Raw genomic sequence first — 22,287 nt, forward strand, 5'->3', positions numbered from 1 at the left:
TCAGTGGGCTAAAGCCTCTGCCTTCGGCTCAGGTCATGATCCCAGAGTCCTGAGATGGAGCCCCGCATCAAGCTCTCCTCTTTCTCTCTGCCTGCGATCTGTCAAATAAATAAATAAAATCTTTTTTTAAAAAAAAAGATTTTATTCTTTTTTTTTTTTTTTTTTAAAGAGAGTCAGGAGGGACAAGGGGAGAGGGAGAGGGAGAATGTCAAGCAGACTTCCTGCTGAGCAGGGAGTCCCTTGCCAGGCTCCATCTCAGGACACTGAGAACATGACCTGAGCCACAATCAAAAGTCGGATGCTTAAAGGCCAGAGCCACCCAGGCGCCCAGCTCCTCACCATTCTGATCAGTGTAACAAAGCCTGTCCCCCTGCTTAGCTGGCTGCTACTTTCAACGCAGCTGGCTCCAGAGTGGCAAACTGCTGCTGTGGTACATGCCCTCACTCTGGGCAGGCACTCAGTAAAAACCACATGCGAACAAAGATTTGTTATTTTTTCTGTGTGTGTAAAATTTAAAAACCAAGGCGATGACTAACATTTGTTCACACAAACAAACGTGACCTACGGAAACACAGAAATCACCTACTTTATAATGTTTGCTGTGTCTACTCTGCAGAAAGGCAAATCTCAAAAAGGAAACAAGTAACACACTCGTAAATGATAAATTCAAATTATTAAGACTGGAGACAATCACTTGCGTAGTTGCACACAGCAATGAGTTGAACAGGTAGGCTTTAATAAAAATACGTATTACCCAGGAGTGGCTGGGTGGCTCACTGGGTTAAGCATCTGCCTTCAGCTCAGGTCACAATATCAGGGTATGGGATCGAGCCCCATGTGGGCTCTCTGCTCAGTGGGGAGCCTGCTTCCCCTCATTCACTCCCCCTGCTTGTGCCCAAGCACCCGCACTCTATCTCTCTCTGTCAAAGAAATAAGATCTTTAAGTACATATATTATCCAAATAAAGAAGTCTTCAACTTTTTGGTTTTATAATATTGAATTTTCCCATCTGGTTGGGAAAATAATGTGTGCAACAGATACTAAAGTTAATTTTTTTTTCCATCTGAAAGTTTTAATTTGCAAAAGTTTCAAATATAAAATTTGACCTGGACCCACATGTAATGTTTTAAAAATCATTCCTGTTGAGGCATTTAACTCCTAGAGCCACAGGCCACTAACTGTAATAAAATGACAGTTTGGGATGAAGAGGGTTTTTAAAAAATTTTTCCACAAAAGCAGATTTTCCACAAAACTAATGGCACTTGTGTGACCACTGTGAATCTTGAAAACAGCATGACATGAAAGAACTTTCTAGTTGGGAAAAGGCTGCTGTTCAACTGAAGAGTTTTTTGTTGTTGTTGTTGTTGTTTTCCCCCCAGAAGCATTTTTTTTTTTAAGATTATTAATTTGACAGAGATCACAAGTAGGCAGAGAGGCGGGGGAAGGGGGAAGCAGGCTCCTCGCTAAGCAGAGGGCCCGATGCGGGGCTCGGTCCCAGGACCCTGAGATCATGATCTGAGCCGAAGGCAGAGGCTTAACCCACTGAGCCACCCAGAAGCAGTTTTAATAAACGAAAACCACCTTAAAAAATTCAGGAGGACAAAATCTCCAAGGCTAAAGTAATTTATTGTGAATTCTTTTCATGTAATTTTTTTTTTTTTTTAAGATTTTATTTGTCAGAGAGAGCAAGAGAGACAGTACAAGTAGGGGGAGAGGTAGGAGAGAGAGAAGCAGGCTTCCCACTGAGCAAGGAGCCTGATGCAGGACTCGATCCCAGTACTCAGGGATAATGATCTGAGCTGGAGGCAGACACTTAACGGACTGAGCCACCCAGGCACCCCATTTTTCCCCCCAATAATTACTGGTTCTCAACCCTGACTGTGTACTTTCTGTAAGATGGCCCGTGGAATTCTACAATCTTCAAGTCCTCTCCAAAATCCCTCTATGCGTACCTAAGCCTGATGCACATAGAGACGTGTAGGTAGCAAGCAGCTCCTTCTGTCACCTGGGGAACGTTTACAAGGAAACAGGATTCCATTTTCCTTATAGGAAGAGGATGGGTTCTGAATTGCCAGTATGTCTGGCTTCAGCAAGAAAGCTAACAAGTCAAGGTCAGACAATACTTTCATGTCTGGCTTTGTCTAAATATAGTCGGCTGCTTTAAATTAAAAACCCGCTAGCAGGAACGCCCCTCGTTCATCGTTTTCTCCCATGGACTGAGCCGCCTGGGGCAGGACGCAATCCCACTGTTGGTCAATCTTCCTGGGGAAGGAGGGGGGTCAGTCTACTCGTACTGATGATGTGGACAGTAGTAGAAACCAAGGTCCCCGCAATCCTACGTGTTACCTACTCAATTATGCCTTCACTGACATCCCCATAAGCTTCTGTGTAGAAGGGATTTCTGGAAATAACGATAAAATCTAGCCACAGGCGATCACTGTAGTCAAAATGAAAGCATAAAAAGGGGCGCCAGGGTGGCTCAGTCGGTTGGGCATCCGACTCTTGGTTTCGGCTCAGGTCCTGATCTCAGGGTCCTGAGATCAAGCCCTGCATCAGGCTCCACACTCAGCAGGAGTCAGCTTGAACAGTCTCTCCCTCCACCCCTTCCCCCGCTCGCTCGCTCTCTCAAATACATACATAAATCTTAAAAAAAAAAAAAAAAAAAAAAAGACATGAAAAATTACTAATGATTATAATGCCAGGCAGCCAAATGAAGACAGAAGAGAAAACAAGTGCACCAAGCTTATTACAGACACTAATAAGCCAATGGATTATTGCCTAAAACAGTAAAAGCTCATCCAAAAGGCAGGGCCCTGAGTTGGTGGCCCCTGCAGGCCTAGGACACCCACCCGTCTTTCAAAGGACAAGGTGTATTAATGACCACTTTTCTTACAAGAGGTCTTTGCTATTTGTTCAGAACCCTGAGGCCACGAAGAGAAGCCTGGGTCAGCTCAGGGAGACCAGGGAATGATCCTCTGTGAAGGCCTGACCTTGTCCCTTCTCCTCTCCCTCATCTTCTGGATCACATACGTCAGCGTCCCAGGGGAACCCCACCTCACTCATGTCAGTGATCCCACACCGCTAGCAAATACTTGCTTTCACAGCCGTTACCCGGCACACTTAGCCTCGTTGGGTTTCCACTGAACACTGCTCAGAGGATGCTGTGCCAAAAGACAAGCCGATGGACATGTCCAGCAAGGTGAAGAAGGCAGTGATTGAGAGCTTGTGTTTGGTAACTTGCTGACCTTGGGTTTGAGTCGTGACACCAGCGTCACCCACCTCATTCAAGACCATCGGGCACAAAAGCACAGTTCCAGGACCCATGGTAAAAACCTGCAAAGTGGTGGCTGTTATGATGAGTCACCTCACTTTGGCCCGAGACCCGTCAACCAGTCTAACCCTTGTCTCCCCCAGTCCCCGGCCTTACTCACGCTCTGATCTCAAATGATGGCACCCCCAGAACTCAGACCAGCTCTCATTTCTTGCAAATTCATTTGATACCCACCATGTTAATCTTCCCTTCATCATGTATATATCCTATAGACCCGCTTCCTCTCCCCCTGCAATGGTAAGCGGTAGGCTGTCTGTCCATCCGTTTGTTCCCCTTCCCTGCAGCACAGAGCACAGGGGCTTGGCCTGAGAAGGCTCCAGACCTGCTGTGGCTCGACTGGATTCAAAAGTTGCCATGGGAAGGACAGAGCACGGGACTTTGGAATGTGAGCTGGGACCATTCCAATTCTTTTGGTGGAGATGATTTGAAAGTTTCACACTAGGTCATGCAAATCCTCCCTTCTGTGAGACTGTATATATTTCTAACTTTATATTGTGCCTGTGGTGTTATATAAAGATCAGTCTTCCCACCAACTTCAAAAGCAGCTCGCGGCTGGAAGCAGCTCCATGGGGGCAGTGAACAAGAAGAGAAACAGGTTCCACATGTTAGGAGAGTCTCATTTAACCAAGGCAATGGCCAGTCTCCTCCCCTGGGACTTTCCCCCTCATCTGTCTTGTTCACATTGCGAAGACTCACTTCACTTCCTGCCAAATCATCGTTTTATGCATCTTCGATAGTGGTCGTTAAATTATCCTTTGCTTATGAGTGAATGGAATGAGGAGGCAAGAACTCCAGAGCGGAGGACGTTTCTTCTCCAACCTGGGGAGGTTGGACAAAGGCCCACGGGTCAAGGTCCTTGCTCCTGACCTGAAGGTATGGTCCCTGCGACCTGACGTGGGCTCACTCCAACTAGTGACATTGTGGTGATTTACTTTCCAATAACCACCCCCACGGGGCCTCTAGGCTCAGGAGCTAAAAAACACATGCAGCAAATCATAGTTTGGGTGAAGAGCAGCATGCACCCTGAAACATCCATTTCTAGAAAAATCTGTGCAAAGGGAGCAGGCTACTCACTAGAGTGGGAGATACTGAATCTTAATGCAACCACGACTCGGGGGGTTTCCAACAAGATTTCACATCAGTACCAGACAACTAGTTGGGACCAGGCAACAATTAAAACGAAACAGAACAAAAAACCACCAACTTAAGTTCCAGACAAAAATGCCTAAGGAAGATGAAACAGGACTTCGTTTCCTATACCCAAATAGCAGCAGAACTTCGTATACCTGGGTGCAGAGGCCACACAAAAGGTCTGATAAATACTTCCTTCTGTAACCAATGGATTGCGTCTGTTGTCAACATCACCCACCCTGGGGTAGGACACCGAGTGGTCCAACCAGCCCGGCTTCCATTGTTTCACTGGATTCAGAGCAGGTGTTGTCTGCCCTAGAGTCCCTACTTCTTCTGCCCAGAGACTGAAAAGCTGCTTACCATCTGTGACAATGGCTTCTTCCTCCTGGCCATTCAGGGCTCCCTCCTGGGGGCTGAACTCTTCTTCCTCAGCTAAGCCATTGGCACTAGACAGCTGACCATTCTTCTGCAGGAGCTAAGGGGAAAAAACAAAACCATGTAAACTTACTGTCAACGGTAATGAAGATTTTAAGTGTCCAATGAGCTTGAATGATCCAGCTACCTTACAAAAGGTGTCCCAGGAGCTTTATCAAGGAGACAGGGCTTTGTATCTGGGTACATGAGCACACCACTCCTTTATCCGCTCAGTCATCCAAACACGGGCATGATCTACACACCCACCATTCCAGGCCTATTCGAGCGATGACACTGAGTTAAGTCAGATGCGCCCCAGCCCCTCTGAGTTGACAGACTACTAAGAAAACTAGACTTTAAAAAATTGCTGTTTTTGTTTTTCAGGGCACCTGGGTGGCTCATTTGGTTAAGCGACTAATTCTTGTTCATCTCAGCTCAGGTCTTGATCTCAGGGTCTTAAGTTCAAGGCCAGGGATGGGGTCCACGCTGGGTATGGAACCGACTTCAATAAAAATAAATAAATAAATAAATAAATAAATAAATAATAAAAAAAGTTTTTCCCTTTAAAACAATGTTTCCTTGTGATGAGATGCAGGGTAGGCATATTTGACCAAAGTGTATACCTAAGTGGCAACATGTCCTTCTCAGGAAAAAGGACAGACACGTAAGCAATCGATCAGGGAATACACAGAGCCAGTCACAAACAGAAGAGGAAGTACGGATAAAGCTAGATCTCCGACCCCACACGATGGGCATATGAGAAACGGTCCGGGGAAGCAGGAAGGGAGGTGAATTAGGAACCCTACGGTTCAAAGACCAGTGTACCCAGAGACAACACAACAAAGAGATGGGCCATTGTGCTTTTGTGAGTCACTGATTTTTCCTTAAAATATTACTAAAGTGATCAGTTGTCCTTTATTCCAGAGCATAACCTGTGCGATTGAGGTTTTCAGTTGTCTTTAACAGAAGATACACAGATTTGCCCTTTGTCCTTTTGTAAATCCTGAGAATATAGGTAAAAAGTATTAAGGCTGTGGCAAACACAGTATAATAAATAACCATTAGGAACCCCAGGATGCCACCTGGGTGGCTCAGTGGGTTAAAGCCTCTGCCTTTGGCTCAGGTCATGATCCCAGGGTCCTGGGATCGAGTCCCACATCAGGCTCTCTGCTCAGTGGGGAGCCTGCTTCCCTTCCTCTCTCTCCACCTACCTCTCTGCCTACTTGTAATCTCTGTCTGTCAAATAAATAAATAAATTTAAAAAAACAACAACTTGGGCAGACGGCAGTATCTCCACTGGATAGAAGAGGACACTGGACCTCCGCGTGTGCCCACAGAAGCTGGGGTTGACTGGCCACAGGTCCCACAGCCTAGAAGCGAGGCACCATGGCCCAAAGGCCAGCACCACTCACCATCATCAAGGACCTCCAGGGTTTTCGCAGAGCAGTAGAGATCACAGAAGGACCTGCTGCTGTGCATAATAATAAAATGCCATTGAGAGTATTCCAGAGTACCCAGACTGCTTACTTCAAAGAAATCTCAAAACCACAGCACTCTACTTGGCATGATTCAATGATGCTTCCAGGCTAATGGAGCGCCCTGGCCAAACCACTGGCTTTGATCGGAGCCTTGAAGGAAGAGACAGCAGGTTCAAGACTGTCAATCCAGAAGACTTGAACTGGGCTAAATTGATTTCACCTGGCTGTTCCAGGCTCTCAGCTGGCTTCGACGGCACGAGCGGCTCCTTGAAACAATACCTCCGTACTCTAATACTGACTCTACGGACGGACAGTTGGCTTCAGAACGCCCATGCTGAGTCCATTTACCAGACAGAACACTCCGTTTCCACTTCTCTTCCCAAAATACGAAGATGGGCATCTTAAATGACACCCAAAGACAAAAGCAAGGGGGGGGGGGAGGTCTCCACAGTGCCCATTAGCAAAAATAGCAGGTATCTGGATGAAAAATCACTAGTTATGTGAATACGTCAGGCTCAGATTTGATTAATAAGGTGAAGAAGAGCAGGAGGAGGAAAGCAGAGACACTTAGTCCTGTGGGATCCACGGAAACACGACGAATCTAACCTACGAAGGGCTGCCGGGGATCATGGGAAAGCAGCTTGAACGCCTCCATTTTTCAATGCAACAAATGGTGCCCCTTGTTTAGTGACCAGAAATCTGAAGTTTTATGGAGTTTGGAGTCCTAGAGAATTTCTGTAATTCTTTAAAGAAGTCTCATAATTCTTTGCGAATTGTCAAAATCAATGTATCTTTACCCGGAGCCAAACTGTCTGGAAACGTGGAAGAAATGTAGAATTCAGACACAAACTTTCCTCTGCCTTTCAATGTTAGACACACACAGTGGCGCCTGGGTGGCTCAGTTGGTAAAGGTCTGCCTTCGGCTGAAGTCGTGATCTTGGGGTCCAGGGATCGAGCCCCGCATTGGGCTTCCCACTCAGTGGGAAGCCTGCTTCTCCCTCTCCCACTCCCTCTGCTTGTGCTCCCTCTCTTGCTGTGTCAAATAAATAAAATCTTTAAAAAATCCCTGCCTAAAAGTTACACACGTAAAATGAAGCACATTAAATAACATCAAGTGAGTCTTAATATCGGAGGTCACCTGCTAGCCCTTCTTATACATAATTATGGAATGCCTAATCCCAATGACCACAGGGCAACTGTCTCTACTTCGAAAAGGCATTTGATGAGTTAACTTTGGTAGCAAGACAACTGAATACAGAGACCATTACTAAAAATGAGTTTTTAGTAATGTTACCATACTCACAACATTATACCAACATTTTAGTAATGTTACCATATTCACAGCTTGGGTCTCAATGCAAGTGGATCACCCAAGCTTAACTCCCACAGGTGATCATCTCCAGTGAGCATTCAAAGTCCACGACACAACACCCCGCCCAACAAACATGGGTCTTCACCCCAACCATATTCAGATTATTTCCACCATTCTGTGTTTCATTCAGGGATGCTATTTACAAAATCTCATGTGTCCTTGTAGATAGATAATTCACTTTTCTGTGACAAAGATGATCTGTTTGCTTTTCCCCTATCCCCAATCATTTACATAATTTATACTACTGTTAAAAAATTTAGGTGCTGTGAGCCTGGGTGCCTCAGCAGGTTCAAGTCTCTGCCTTCGACTCAGGTCATGATCCCGGGGTTCTGGGATCGAGCCCCACATCGGGCTCTCTGCTCAGCGGAGAGCCTGCTTCCTCCTCTCTCTCTGCCTGCTTTTTTTTTTTTTTAAAGATTTTATTTATTTATTTGACAGAGAGAGATCACAAGTAGACAGAGAGGCAGGCAGAGAGAGAGAGAGGGAAGCAGGCTCGCTGCTGAGCAGAGAGCCCGATGCGGGACTCGATCCCAGGACCCTGAGATCATGACCTGAGCCGAAGGCAGCGGCTTAACCCACTGAGCCACCCAGGCGCCCTGCTCTGCCTACTTTTGATCTCTGTCTGTCAAATAAATAAATAAAACTTTAGAAAAAAAAATTCAGGTGCTTCTGAGCATTACCAGTAAGTTCAAGTCACCTCAAATTGGGGGCGCCTGGGTGGCTCAAGGTTAAACCTCTGCCTTCAACTCAGGTCATGATGTCAGGGTCCTGGGATTGAGCCCTGCATCGGGTTCTCTGCTGCCCCACTGCCTGCCTGCCTCTCTGCCTACTTGTGATCTCTTTCTCTGTCAAATAAATAAATAAAATCTTTAAAAAAAAGTCACCTCAAGTTGTAAGAAACTGGACCCATTCTTCCTTAATATTAAAGTCCTGTCTTTATGTGTATATATATACACACACACACACACTACGCATTTGTAAAAAGAGGAGAAATACACGCTTTTTAAAGTTTTTGAGAGCGAGCACGTGCCAGGGCAAGGGGCAGAGAGAGAGAGTATCTAAGCAGACTCCCCGCTGAGCATGAAGCCCAACCCACGGCTCAGTCTCATGACCCCACCATCACCCCACCTGAGCGGAAAACCAAAAGTCAGACACTTAACCAACTGAGCCACAGTGTCCCAAGAATTACATGCTTTTTAATACGTATCTGGCTTGTCTTCATTCTTTTTTTTTTTTCTGATTACCCCTTTATTTATTACTTATTTTTCTCACCATAGCACACACTCTCCCCAATGTCCATCACCCAGCCACCCAAACCCGGCCACCCCCCTCCTCTCCAGCAACCCTCAGTTTGCTTCCTGAGATGAAGAGTCTCTTAGGGTTTGTCTCCAATCATTCTCTCTTCTGTCTGTAATTCACATGCCCACCGGAGACAAGGATTTATTTATCAGTTATGCCCAGGGAAACACAGAGGCAAGGACACAACTTAGTGCCAGGAAATGGGAACGCTGGAGCCAGACCAGGCATGAGGGCCAACTACTTCAGGGAAGAGAGCAGTATTGGGATTCAAGTTTCCAAACAAGAAAGAAAGAGGAAATGTCTACTCTGTTCTTGCACACAGCTTTTTCCATTCCTTTTGAACTTACTTTTACACTTGTACAAATACAGTTCTAGAACCTTGACTTCTGAGACAGACATTAGACTTGAAAGACAGTGAGCACCAGGAAAGCTCTATTCCCACTGGATTTGTGCTTCAAAAAGCGTCAACGCCTCTTTTGAGCAAATCAAAACCCTTAATGTTTTCAAGCTTATATCCTCTGAGTGGGTCAGCCAGAGTTTATTCCCGTCAAGTATTACCACATTACCACTCAACAAGCTTTAGGGAAAAAAAAAAAAAAAATCTCCGGGCTTCCAGCAGCTACTTTCCTCTCATTCTTCTAAGACCAGAGACTATCCAAAATGGCAGCCAATGCACTGAAGAAAAACCACCAGACTCCTCTGTTCCCCTCCTCCTCCACAAGACTGTCCACGATTTGCTCTGAGCCCCCTTTACAGAGTAAGCAAGAGGCGTATCAAGCTTCTCTGGTTTTGTTTTTTTAAAGGAGACCCCGTGCCCAGGGCAGGGCTGAACACTGGGCCTGAACTCACAAACCAGAGATCTAGACTTGGAACTGAGATCAAGAGCTGGACACTTAACCGACTGAGCCACCCCAGCACCCTTCTTTTCTATGGATTTTATCTTTAAGCCATCTCTTCACCCCATAGGGGGCTCAAACACACAACCCCAAGACCCAGCATCATACTCTCTCCTGACTGAGCTAGCCAAACTCCCCAGGATTATCAAGCTCTTTACTGAATGAGTTAAACAATGTTCCAACAGCTGAGTTCTTGACGTTCTCAGGATGCTGGGGTAGGGGAGATGAGCCTGCTCAGTCAACTTCTTTGGTAGTAGACACACTCTGTCTACATCCTCACTGGATGACCAGCAGAGGTGGGACTGGCCCCACCGTCCTGCTATAAATGTAGTAAATGAGGCTCTGCCCAGCACAACTGTAGCAAAACCCAAAAAGCAGAACTGATAAAACCAAAGAAACATGACTGTTAAAACCCAAGCAGCAGAACTGTTAAGTGGATATACGCGGGAACAACCGGAAATCTGTATGACACGAAAACAATTATCTGGGGGGAATTGAATTCAGTTTTTTAAGTTTATTTAAGTAATAAATACACCCAATGTGGGACTCGAACTCATGAGCCCAAAGATTAAGAGTCACGTACACGGGGCGCCTGGGTGGCTCAGTGGTTTAAGCCTCTGCTTTCGGCTCTGGTCATGATCTCAGGGTCCTGGGGTCAAGCCCCGCATCCAGCTCTCTGCTCAGTGGGGAGCCTGTTTCTCCCTGCCTCTCTGCCTACTTGTGACCTCTCTCTCTGTCAAATAAATATGTCAAATAAATAAATAAAATATTAAAAAAAAAAAGTCACATACTCTTCTGAGCCAGCCAGGCGCCCCCATCTGGGGGATATTTTAAACCCCCAATAAAACTTGGGAAGAGAACATTTCCGTGTCTTTTCCTTCATTCAAATAGGGAACGTTCTGAAGGTAAGCCTTTAAAAATGTCAAACAGAAGAAAACAGAAATCAGAGTACGAATCAGTAAACTATGTCGTTGGAAAGCAATCTGGAAATAGCTATAAACCATCTGAATGTGCACACACACTCCATCCTTTTTTTTTTTAGCAGGAGAGAGCAAGTGCGCATGTCAAAGGAATCGAGAAGGGGGTGCCGAGGGAGGAGGAGAGAGAACGGACAAGCAGAGACTCCCTACTGAACACGAGCCAGCACCAGGCTCTAGCTCACCACCGAGATGAAGACCTGAGCTGAAATCAAGACTCAGATGCTTGGCTGTCTGAGTCGCCCAGGCACCCATCCACCACGCAATTCCAATGGGCACATGGATGGCTTTACACACCTAGAAGGTGTAGGTGACATGATGTACAACACAAAATCCACAGAACAGCATCGAAGGAAACGTAGTACATCCAGGGGGTAGATGTCTCCAGTTTAAGTGGGAAAAGCACGTTAACGGAGACTGATTCTTTTATGTATTTAAAACAAGACAAAAATAACCCACTACCAGGGAGGGAAGAAGGGAATGAGAGGGCTCCCTCTGATCCCCACAAAAGCACTTAAGAAAAAGAACAGAACTCTAGTAACACGACACAGAATCTGTAACAGACGCTGCCTCTGTAGACTTCTTTGTTTTGCACTTTGCACAGGTGTTGGGGAAGAGACTGTTTTCTTCTTTTATTGAGAGATCTAACTGCTACAGATCATAGGAAGGCGTGGTTTCCTTTTTACTCACTTTATTACTGCAAAGGTGAAAATACTTGGAACCTAAGATGTGTAGATTCTTGAGCAGTAAGCGGGTTAGTCACCCGGCTTTCCAAGATTCACAAATCTTTTCAGTCCATCTGAGCAATGATGGACCAAAATGCTCTCACGGAGCCTCCAGCCCTCAGTTCCTATGCTCTCCAAATGCGATTACCATATTAATAAATAACGTCCTTGGCCACACCATTAATCACAAATATAGACCAAGAACTGGGCCCTCCGGGAAGCTCCATCGGTCAAGCAGCCCACTCTTGATTTCAGCTCAGATCATGATCTGAGTGTGAGGAGACGAAGCCCCAGGTCGGGTTCCACACTCAGCTGGAAGTCGGCTCGAGGATTCTCTCTCCCCCTCTCCCTCTACCACTCCCCCTGCTCGCTCATTCACACTCTCTCACTCTTGGAGACAAATAAATCTTTAAAAAATATATGTTGGGCACCTGGGTGGCTCAGTGGGTTAAGCCTCTGCCTTCGGCTCAGGTCATGATCTCAGGGTCCTGGGATCCAGCCCCACCTCAGGCTCTCCGCTCAGCAGGGAGCCTGCTTCCTCCTCTCTCTCTGCCTACTTGTTATCTCTGTCTGTCAAATAAATAAATAAAATCTTTAAAAAATAAAAAAAATTTAAAAAATAAAAAATATATGTTGACCAAGACCCAACCAGAAATATCAGAGCTGTATTGCAGGCTACCAGAAGCTCCTGATACACTAATGTGTGTATTACGGACCCATTTCACAAATGTGATTTATATGCAATCTTGCGAATATAACCCTCTGCCGTAAGGCTCCGCCGTAAGGCAACTACTGTCATCATGCCCAGCTTACAGACAGCCATGGAGGCTGAAGCTAAGAGGTACTGTGATCAAAGGGACTGAGCCACGCAATGTGGGGAGGGTGACCTGAGCTGCATTGGCGGACTCAAGGCGCAAGCATTCTGCCCGGCGGGGAGTTTCTGGAGTGCAGAATCCCTAACTTAGGAACCTCATCTCCCAAAAATGGCATAGGCTCTAAGAACACAAGTCATTGTGACAAGACCAACCAGCTGGGTTATGTTTAAGTGAAAAGTTTTCCCTCTAATTTAGAGGTCATTTACAGAACACCAACAGAATTATCGGTTTTAAAAGGTTTGCTTTTCTTTTAAAAGTAAGCATTTTTATTCAAACTAATCCAAGCAGAAACTTCATAAAATCCAAGTATAAACCTTTAGGACAGGGGGTGAGGAACAGAAGCTGATGCTTGACAAGATCAAAGGGACTGAATTCCTGTAATTAAGATCATTGCAAAAAAGAGTAAGAGGGGGGCGCCTGGGTGGCTCAGTGGGTTAAAGCCTCTGCCTTTCGCTCAAGTCATGATCCCAGGGTCCTGGGATCGAGCCCCCTATCGGGCTCTCTGCTTGGCAGGGAGCCTGCTTCCTCCTCTCTCTCTCTCTGCCTGCCTCTCTCCCTACTTGTGATCTCTATCTGTCAAATAAATAAATAAAATCTAAAAAAAAAAAAAAAGAGTAAGAGGAAGGAAAGCAAAAGATTTAAAATCAAAACAATTCTAAATATACAAAATTTGGGGAATGGTTACAGCCTATCTTGCAGCATTAAAAATACAACGTACAAAGTATATGATAGTATGGAGATGTATTTTACGTTGTAAAAGTCAGTTTAAAAGGCAAACAAAACAGTTTTTGGAAAGTAACAACAACAAATACGTAAGAGAACTTACTATAAAATAGCAACATTACCAAACTTAGTATCATAATGTATCAAAATCACTGGGGAAGGAACTATGAATATTGGATACCCTTTATTTTTCTTTTGTGTTCTGTTTCTTACCTAAATACCATGATTACTTTTACCACTGGGTGATGGGAGAGCTTTTCCTCTGCGAGTTCTTTTGTTTCAGTTTATTTTAGTATGGGCGAAAGGGGGCAGCTAAGACAATTTGCTTTACAGTGAAGCGCTGTAATTCTGATGTCTACCAGTCACATGAATTTTCACGGGACAAGTGAACTGCTTTAAGAAAGAAACTCCGCAGTGAAATCGTATTTCAGGAGTCGGATCATGCAAACAAATCCATATTCCTTCCTCAAGGGCAGATGACACAATGGGTTCAGAGACAGAAAAGCAGAGTGGAGGGCCGGGTACTCTGGCAAAATTAAGTACTTGAATTCAGCATTTATTTTATAATTGTCCCATCATTGTCTTAGCCTGAAACGTGGGGCTCCAGGCCAGCACAAGAGTGTTCAGCTATTTGGTAATGTGACCTTGGGCACAGTACTTAGCCTCTCCTACCTCCCTTTCTCTGTATAAAATACATAAGACTTCGTTTTCTCTACCTCACAGAATATTTGGAACATCCCACAACACGTTAAGTTTGTAGTAAGTCACGTGTTAACCCAAGTTTTACCTGCTTTTATTATACCATCTGCTGTCAGCAACTATGACTCTACAGGGAACTACTTGTCCCAGGCCCCTTTCCCCTTCTAAAACGAAAAGCAGCAGGAGTTCTTGCCTGATTGGTCCAACCTCTCTGCACTCAACATACCCAGTGTGAAGCCTTCGAATCCTCTATCTTTCTAAGACTCTCCGTCTTAGGAGAGGGGCAAGGCAGTTTACACAAAGGTCCAAAGGAGGAGAGACACCAGAGTTGGTTTTCTTGTTTTTCTTTCTTTTTTAAATTTTTAACCATAGAAAGTATGGGGGAAACAGCAGAGACCATATAGCGTGGTTCCCATCAGCTGTGGAACCTTCGCTCTGAGCTCATTCTCCCAGTTATAAATGGGGACTAAGACCATCTCAGTTTTTAGACTGAGATTCAAATGGAATAGTATTGGGGAAGGTTCTCGTTTTCAACCGAAAAGCCCTCAGAAGCCATTGTGTGAGTCATAATCTGCTTGCACAAACCAAGGTATGTATTCTACTCCAATCTTCGTATCATACTCAGGCCAACTTTGAAAAATTCTCATGTTCGCAGTGAGGAGGGTGTTAAAGAGGCAGCATTAGGTCCGGAAGGACAAGGGGACCCAACAGAACTAGACCCAGCTGTGTACAGAGAATGCCTCTTGCTACCCCTGCACACAAATGGGGCTACAGCTCAAGACACGGGGCACCGCTGTGGGAAGATGGCCAGAGCCTGGGGACAGACCCAGCCACAAGGCAACGATGACTCGGGAGATGTAGGCTCTCCTGCCTGGGGTTCCCGGTTGGGCTGACCCTTGGTTAGCAAAGGCAAGTTATGCTTTGCAAGGAGAGAGACTATACACAACCCCACTACACCACATATACAGAGACTACATAGGATTAACGAGCCCATCCGTCAACACTGCTTTAAAAGTTGACCATCTCAGGGCGCCCGGCTGGCTCAGCTGGTGGAGCATGCAACTCTTGATCTCAGGGTTGTGAGTTCAAGCCTCATTTTGGGTGGAGATCTAACAAAAAAGCAAAAAAAAAAGATAACCATTTTTATAACTGAAGAATTATTTTATGTAGGTCAACAGCCATAGCTCCCAACAGCATATTCAGTCTAGAACCAAACTGTCCAAACAGGCACAGCTGAATATGGTAAAACTATTCCAGCCCCCGCTTGTACTTAAACACAAGCACAGAGAGAAGTTCCCAAACTATTTTTAAATTTCTAGAAATAAGCAGAAGGCTAAATGTAGAAACGGATGGCTCCATCACTAACGCATATTTGTAAAAATTGCAGATTAGCCACAGCCCTAATTTTTGTGAGCTAACTGCACTGAGTTCTTTAATCCCTCCAGGTCTTCCCCTACACAGCCGTGCTTTCTCACAAGTTAGCCTTAAGATGCTCTCTTTCTTGGTAGGAAACCATTCCACCCCAAGGGCAGTCCATATCTGAGATGCAGAAATAAATTTTTTTTAAAGGTTTTATTTATTTATTTGACCGACAGATCACAAGCAGGCAGACAGGCAGGCAGAGAGAGAGGAGGAAGCAGGCTCCCTGAAGAGCAGAGAGCCTGACTGATGCGGGGCTCAATCCCAGGACCCTGGGATCATGACCTGAGCCGAAGGCAGAGGCTTTAACCCACTGAGCTACCCAGGCGCCCCTGGTGAACTGATTTTTAAAGGTTTTCTTAAGATTCCAAAAAAGCTGTCAATTCTGTAATGTCTGACAGTACTAATGTGGTCATGTTATTCTATAATGCTCAACTACTTGGTATATAATGACTGGTCTGCAGACAACATATCTTGTTATTTACGATAAGCAAATAAAATGTAAAAATTAAAATTTGATAAAATGAGATCGGGGCACCTGGGTGGCTCAGTTGGTTAAGCATCTGCCTTTGACTCAGGTCATGATCTCAGGTGGGACTGGGTCGAACACTGGGTTCCCTTCTCAGTAGGGAGTCTACTTCTCCCTCTCCCTCTGCTCCCCCCACCGCTGCTCATACTCTTTCTCTCTCAAATAAAATCTTCTTAAAAATATATAAATAAATATACATACTTGACAACCTAAGATTAGTAAAATGTTGATCACAGCTGAAACTGGGGGATGGGCACATGGGTGTTTATTTTATTATTCTATATTCCATGAACTTAGAAAAGATGCAAGGTAATTCATAAAACAAAAAGCCAAAGGAGAAAAAAAGGATACCTTTAAACCTGCTAGGCTTTTTGAAGAGAGAAAATGACCAGCTTCTCAAGTTTCAGAGGTACTGTCAAAACTTTGCACCAAAAGCTCTTCAAACCACATGAAATTGAGAAGACTATATACCCTGGGTCAGGAGCGAGTCTAGTGACCTCTAAAAATGAGATGTTTTCGGGGCGTCTGGGTGACTCAGTCGGTTAAGTGCTGACTTTTGATTTCGGCTCAGGCCATGATCTCAGGGTTGTGAGATCAAGGCTCCCCACTCAACCTGGGGTCTGCCTGGGAATCTCTCTCCCTCTCTTCTCTCTCTACTCCTCACCCCTCCCATCCCACTTAGCCCAAACTCTCTCTTTCTCAAGTAATAATAATAACAGGATGTCTTTGTCTCTGAGAAATGACATTTGGAGATCTCTTTCACTTTCCTCCTAAAAGAGGCCCTCCTATAAGGGGGCAATTCCATCTCTTTAAAATACTAATAATGCCCCAAAGCATCTGATTTTTTTTTTTTTTAAGATTTTATTTATTTGGTATATATAGAGAGATCACAAGTAGATAGAGAGGTAAGTAGAGAGAGAGGGGGAAGCAGGCTCCCTGCTGAGCAGAGAGTCCGATGAGGGGCTCCATCCCAGGACCCTGAGATCACGACCTGAGCTGAAGGCAGAGGCTTAACCCACTGAGCCACCCCGGCGCCCTCAAAGCATCTGATCTTTAAATAAAACCTCTGCTTGCTTTAATTTCATGCTCTTTCTTCCCACTCATCTACTCATCAAACAACACCAACAAGTTATCTCCTTACTGGTTACTGACATTAAACATGACTGAGTTCATCTGAAGGACCTTGAAAAGGGGGTGGGCGTCTCATCATCATCATCTAGAGTCACCGTGGCTCCCATCCCTCCAGCCCCATGTAAAGGAAACACATGCTCTGACTAGCCATGCTTTTGAAATTTCAACTCACTATCTAAGTAATGTTTCTGGAATACGATCTGCACAGCACATGAGCTTGTGGGTCCTTAAATGCCACTTCGTGAAGGGTATTTAATACCAGACACAGAGTCTCTGGCCACTGTCCAGAAATCTCCGATTTCCCTATTTCTTTATTTTTTTTAAAGCATTCTTTCTTTCTTTTTTTTAAAGCAGTATTCACCTTTATGATTTCCCTATTTCTTGTAATTTTCAGCAAAATTCATTACAATCCTTAATGTAGTTTCAGGAGGAAAAGCCCAGAGTCACCCCTAGACATGAGAAAGAATGAAAGCAAGAGAGCGCCATTAGCATTCATTCAACTGGATGCTAGTATTCAAATAATCAAGCAGTTAAAAATAGAAAAATAAGGGGGGCCTGGGTGGCTCAGTAAGTTAAAGCCTCTACCTTCGGCTCAGGTCATGATCCCAGGGTCCTGGGATCGAGTCCCACATCAGGCTCTCTGCTCTGTGGGGAGCCTCCTTCCTCCTCTCTCTCTCTCTGCCTGCCTCTCTGCCTACTTGTGATCTGTCAAATAAATAAAATCTTTAAAAAAAAAAAAAGAAAATAATACATCTCATATTGTTTATGTAAATCCCAATGCCTTGGCCACTACTACAGGTGAACTCTATTAGGAATGTTAAGTACAAACCAGCCTCTAATCTCCATGATCAGCCCTTTTCAAACTGGTATCCAGGAGTATCAGTACACTAGGTCCGCAACAGCAGATCATCTGGGGAAACTCTGATCTAGTGCCGTGTGCATTCTCAATCTCCGAGGAGGAAATCCTTTCAACACTTTTTAAGATTTTATTTTTAAGTCATCTCTACACCCAGTGTGGGGCTCGAACTCACAACCTTGACATCAAGAGTCACATGCTGTACCGAATAAGCCAGCCCAGCGCCCCACTGGAACCTGAAACAACATGCCCACAGAACCCTTGAGTCACATCGATCAACAGCCCCTGTAACTAAAGACAAGGATAAATGCAGTATGTTTTTTCAGTCGGATATTCCTGTCCGTTAAAAGTTACAGTTGTTTGAAAAAATATGAACGATCTTCAGTGCTCTGGGAAAGTATGTGAAAGAAAACAGCTCTCAATCTGGTGAGGTGGGAGATCCGCCACGCTGACCTCAGACGCAGAGAATTTGTACGATCTCTGCTTGAGCTCAGGGAAATAGAAAGGACCACCTACCAGCTACAGCCACTCGCTGCGGGAAGACGGTCTACCAGAAGCCCAGGACACGAAAGGCCTACCCGGCAAGGTTTGGAGCTCCCGCCACACTTAGGTGGTATGTACTGAGTGGAGAGAGAGAGGCTCCATGAAACCACAAAAGAACCTAGAACGTGAATCCTAGACACCACCAGCGTCCTGTGTGCAAACGACGGGCTGGAACTGGAGGGCGGAAGGCATTGCCGGTGCTCTCCGCCCCAAACTGTGCCTCTTCTAGGTGGAGGTCCTAACCTCCTGGCTAAGGACCGCGACTCATCCTCGTACAATCAGGAAGAACTCTCATGGGTTGAGCTTTAACTGGGCTCTTTAACCCCCACCAACCCCGGCTTCCCTGAAACCAAGAAAAACCGATCCTACTTAGGTTGGATCATCGATACAACCTTCCTAATACAGAAGCGAACCACCGCTGAACCAGTGTGTCCACTTGGGGAAACAGACTAGGCAACCCACCAATTCAGGTTTGAATTAACGACTTTCAGGTTAATCACTCTGTGAAGCTTCCAAGCAAAGCTGAACTTGCATGTTTGCGTGTAGTAGGCACCTGACTTCTGTTGCTTAGTTGACCGTGGACTCTCCAGGTCTGGCCAAGTTAGACACCTCGGGATACGGATCCCTAAAGCATTATTTTCTAGTGTAATGGCATATATTATGAATGTCTAAGTCAAGCCATCGTCTTCCCCCCCCCCCCCCCGAACTATTGCACCTGCAAGATATACAAGGAAACTGCTTGCCATTTTGACGTCACAGGCCCCTACAGATTCCAAAGGCAAGATAATTGAAGCATTACTGTGTAGAGAACAATGAACACGAGTAGCTTAAAAGCACAAGACTGGTGTTCTGAGACATTTCTGACTATACTCCTGCCTTGTTCCTTTTGAGCCCCTGTTAACACTGAGATCATACTCGTTCGGTTCACGGCAGATGCCCAAGTCAACAAGATCCCCACTCCCCTCAATCCTACACCACGTCACATTCAAGTCATTCCTCTCGCTAAGATAAGATCCTCTCCAGGGGATCCGCGTTAGGTAGCAAAATATTCCACTGCATCCCTGCCTGGGAATTCAGTAATCCAAAGAAATTCTGAAATCCATTGCATGCCTCAGAAAGGCTAACGAGCTTCTTCGCCTGACAGATACAGTTTTGACAAAGGAGAAAACCAGTATCATCTCCAGCTTCAAACACTTTTAGGTGCTAGTAACACTTCTTCTAATCAAAGATGTGTTCCTCGGGACGCCTGGGTGGCGCAGTCGGCCTTGGGCTCGGGTCAGCATCCTGGGGTCCTGAGATGGAGTCCCTCATCGGGCTCCTTGCTCAGCCGGGAATGTAATGTGCTTCTCCCTCTTCCTGCTGCTCTCCTGCTTGTGCTCTCTGACAATAAGTAAATAAAATCTTTTTTTTAAAATATTTTATTTGACAGACAGAGATCACAAGCAGGCAGAGGCAGCAGAGTGAGAAGAGGAAGCAGGCTTCCCGCTGAGCAGAGAGCCCGACGCGGGGCTCGATCCCAGGACCCTGGGATCATGACCTGAGCTGAAGGCAGAGGCTTTTAACCCACTGAGCCACCCAGGTGCCCCAGTAAATAAAATCTTTAAAAAAAAATTTTAAATAAAAAGTTAAAAAACAAACCAAAAAACCCCTGAAGATGTGTCCCTATAAAATGAGCATCAGAAAACTTCAGAGAGGGGCTTAGTTATGAAAAATCGGCAGCACCAAACGTTGCACAATGAACGCCGATACCGAACACCACATACACATCTGGGACACATCAAATATGCATCAAGTGAGTGTCCGCTGGTAGTGCCCATCCCCAAGATATAGGAGAGAAGACGGAGACGGAAAAGTGGGACACACGAGGGTGTTTTACACAAAGCGCTTCTCCCATCCTGATGAAATTGTCTAATCACTCGTTCAAAGCAGCCCAAGGCAGCACACATTACCACGTCTTGCAGGTTCCACCCCAGCCTACAGAAATGAGAGTTCAAGTTTACTTCAAGCTTTGTCCAACCTAAGCAGTATTTAATTAGGAGCATAACTGAGGTCAAAGTTAAATGACATACAGTATCAGTATGCAAATTTCATGGCTGTCCTGCCTTTGAACTATATTGTTTAAAATAACTGCTAAGGGGTGCCTGGGTTAGGCCTCTGCCTTCGGCTCAGGTCATGGATCTGGGATCAAGCCCTGAACCGGGCTCTCTGCTCAGCAGAAAGCCTGCTTCCCCCAACCTCTCTGCCTGCTTGGGATCTCTCTCTCTCACTCTGTCAAATAAATAAATAAATAAATACTTTTTAAAAAAAGAAATAAATAAAATAACTGATTAATATCCAGGCAGAGAGAACTTATCGACCACCCTCTTGCTACTTCAGTTCTAAGTCTGTGCTCCCTTGGATTGAAAGAAAATGAACACACAAAACGGCCTGTCTTATTTTCAGTAGAATGAGCTTAATTCTTAAAGACGGCCCACCTAAGAGACTGTGAATGACCAAAGATCCGACAACTGCTTGCTATTCTACAATGTTCGACTCCAAATATTTCGAGCATCATCATCGAAAGGAATCCTAGAGACTAGGAAAGCCACACATCGATCTACAGAGTGGCACGCTGTGTTTGCTACAGAGCCAACCCACAGCTTCCCGGACTGAATTCTCAACTGCTTTTCAATTGATTCAATGTCTGCCTCACATTTGCTTCTTTCTGAAGCCGGCCAGGCAGGGAGTCCCCCTGCCAGAGCCTCGCCCACCCGGAGCTTTTAGGATGGCAGAAGGCACTCATCAAGGAAGGCGGCGAGGGGGCCGGTGCGAACCATGTTAAGCCATCCCAAGGGATGTCCAGAAATGCCTCCTATACACCATGGCATGGATTATTTAATGAAGTTATTATTAAACATTTAGCTCTGATAATGGACTTGAAGACGCCATTTTGGAGAATCCATTTCGGGTGGGTGGGCGGTTAATAGCAGAATTAAAAAATGATCCACTGAAATGGGTTTCTGTGACGTGTGTGCTGCACCCCGGACTCCCCGTGAATGCAGTCCTGCCGGTCCTTGAGCACAGCCGGTGTTGATCAGGGAAGTCTGCTCGCCGTCCAGCAAAGACTGCCTCATCCCACAGGTTCAAAGAGGCAGGTGATGGCAGGACCATTCCCTTAACTGGTCAAAGGGCTACCGGGTTCCTCCAGACCCTGGAGGTGCAGCACAATAAACAGAAGGGCGTGGGAATCCCCTCCTTATGAGCCGTGAGACGTGAGCACATTTCTCATCCTGAGCCGATGACGTGGGGGGGTGACACATGGCACCGTCGTTGTGGCCACACCCCAGCCCCATGAAATCAGCACCTGGGGGAATGGTACTCAGGTATCCCTAGTTTCCAAACTGCTCAGGCCATTCCCAGGGGCAGTCACTGTCCCAGAGATAGGATAGTGACCTCAGCAGATGGCCCGCTGGTGAATGGGGACACGGGAGTTCAGTCATTTGTCGCAACTGGAAAACAGCCCTCAAAGGGGAAACAAGTCAGAAGGCAGGGGAGTTTGCAGGAGGTAAGTTTACAGGCACAGAGATGTGGTTTCCCTGCAGGTAAGTTTACAGGAGGAGGGGGAGAGGTAAAAACAAGGAGAAACTGATGAGGGAGGGGAGTCAGTCCTCCCCCATCCCCGGTCCCCACCTCCCCTGCTGGAGCGGAAAGGGAAACCACATTTCATAAAAAAAAAAGATAGTGAGGCAGCCTCACTACTGAGACGTTAGCACCAGGGATCAGCCTGCTGGGCTTGAAGTTTTCCTCTGTGGAGGTGGGGGAGGGGGATGAGGTTGGGGGGGGCGGGGTGCAGAAGAGATGACAGCAGGCACTGCTTCTCGTGTCCAGCCGGCCGGCCTGAAACTTGGCT

General features: G+C 45.7%; 1 protein-coding gene across 1 annotated transcript in view; it reads right to left on the bottom strand.

Moving 5' to 3' along the window:
- Window positions 1-22,287, bottom strand: part of AKAP12 (A-kinase anchoring protein 12) — a 96,328-nt gene that overhangs the window by 35,018 nt on the left and 39,023 nt on the right. Inside the window, exon 2 of the mRNA XM_046005168.1 lies at window positions 4,823-4,937. Within this exon, the coding sequence (XP_045861124.1) occupies window positions 4,823-4,937 (115 nt within the window). The remainder of the gene's footprint in view (window positions 1-4,822; window positions 4,938-22,287) is intronic.

This window comes from Meles meles, chromosome 5 (assembly GCF_922984935.1).
Source record: "Meles meles chromosome 5, mMelMel3.1 paternal haplotype, whole genome shotgun sequence".
In the NCBI taxonomy this organism is placed as follows: domain Eukaryota; kingdom Metazoa; phylum Chordata; class Mammalia; order Carnivora; family Mustelidae; genus Meles; species Meles meles.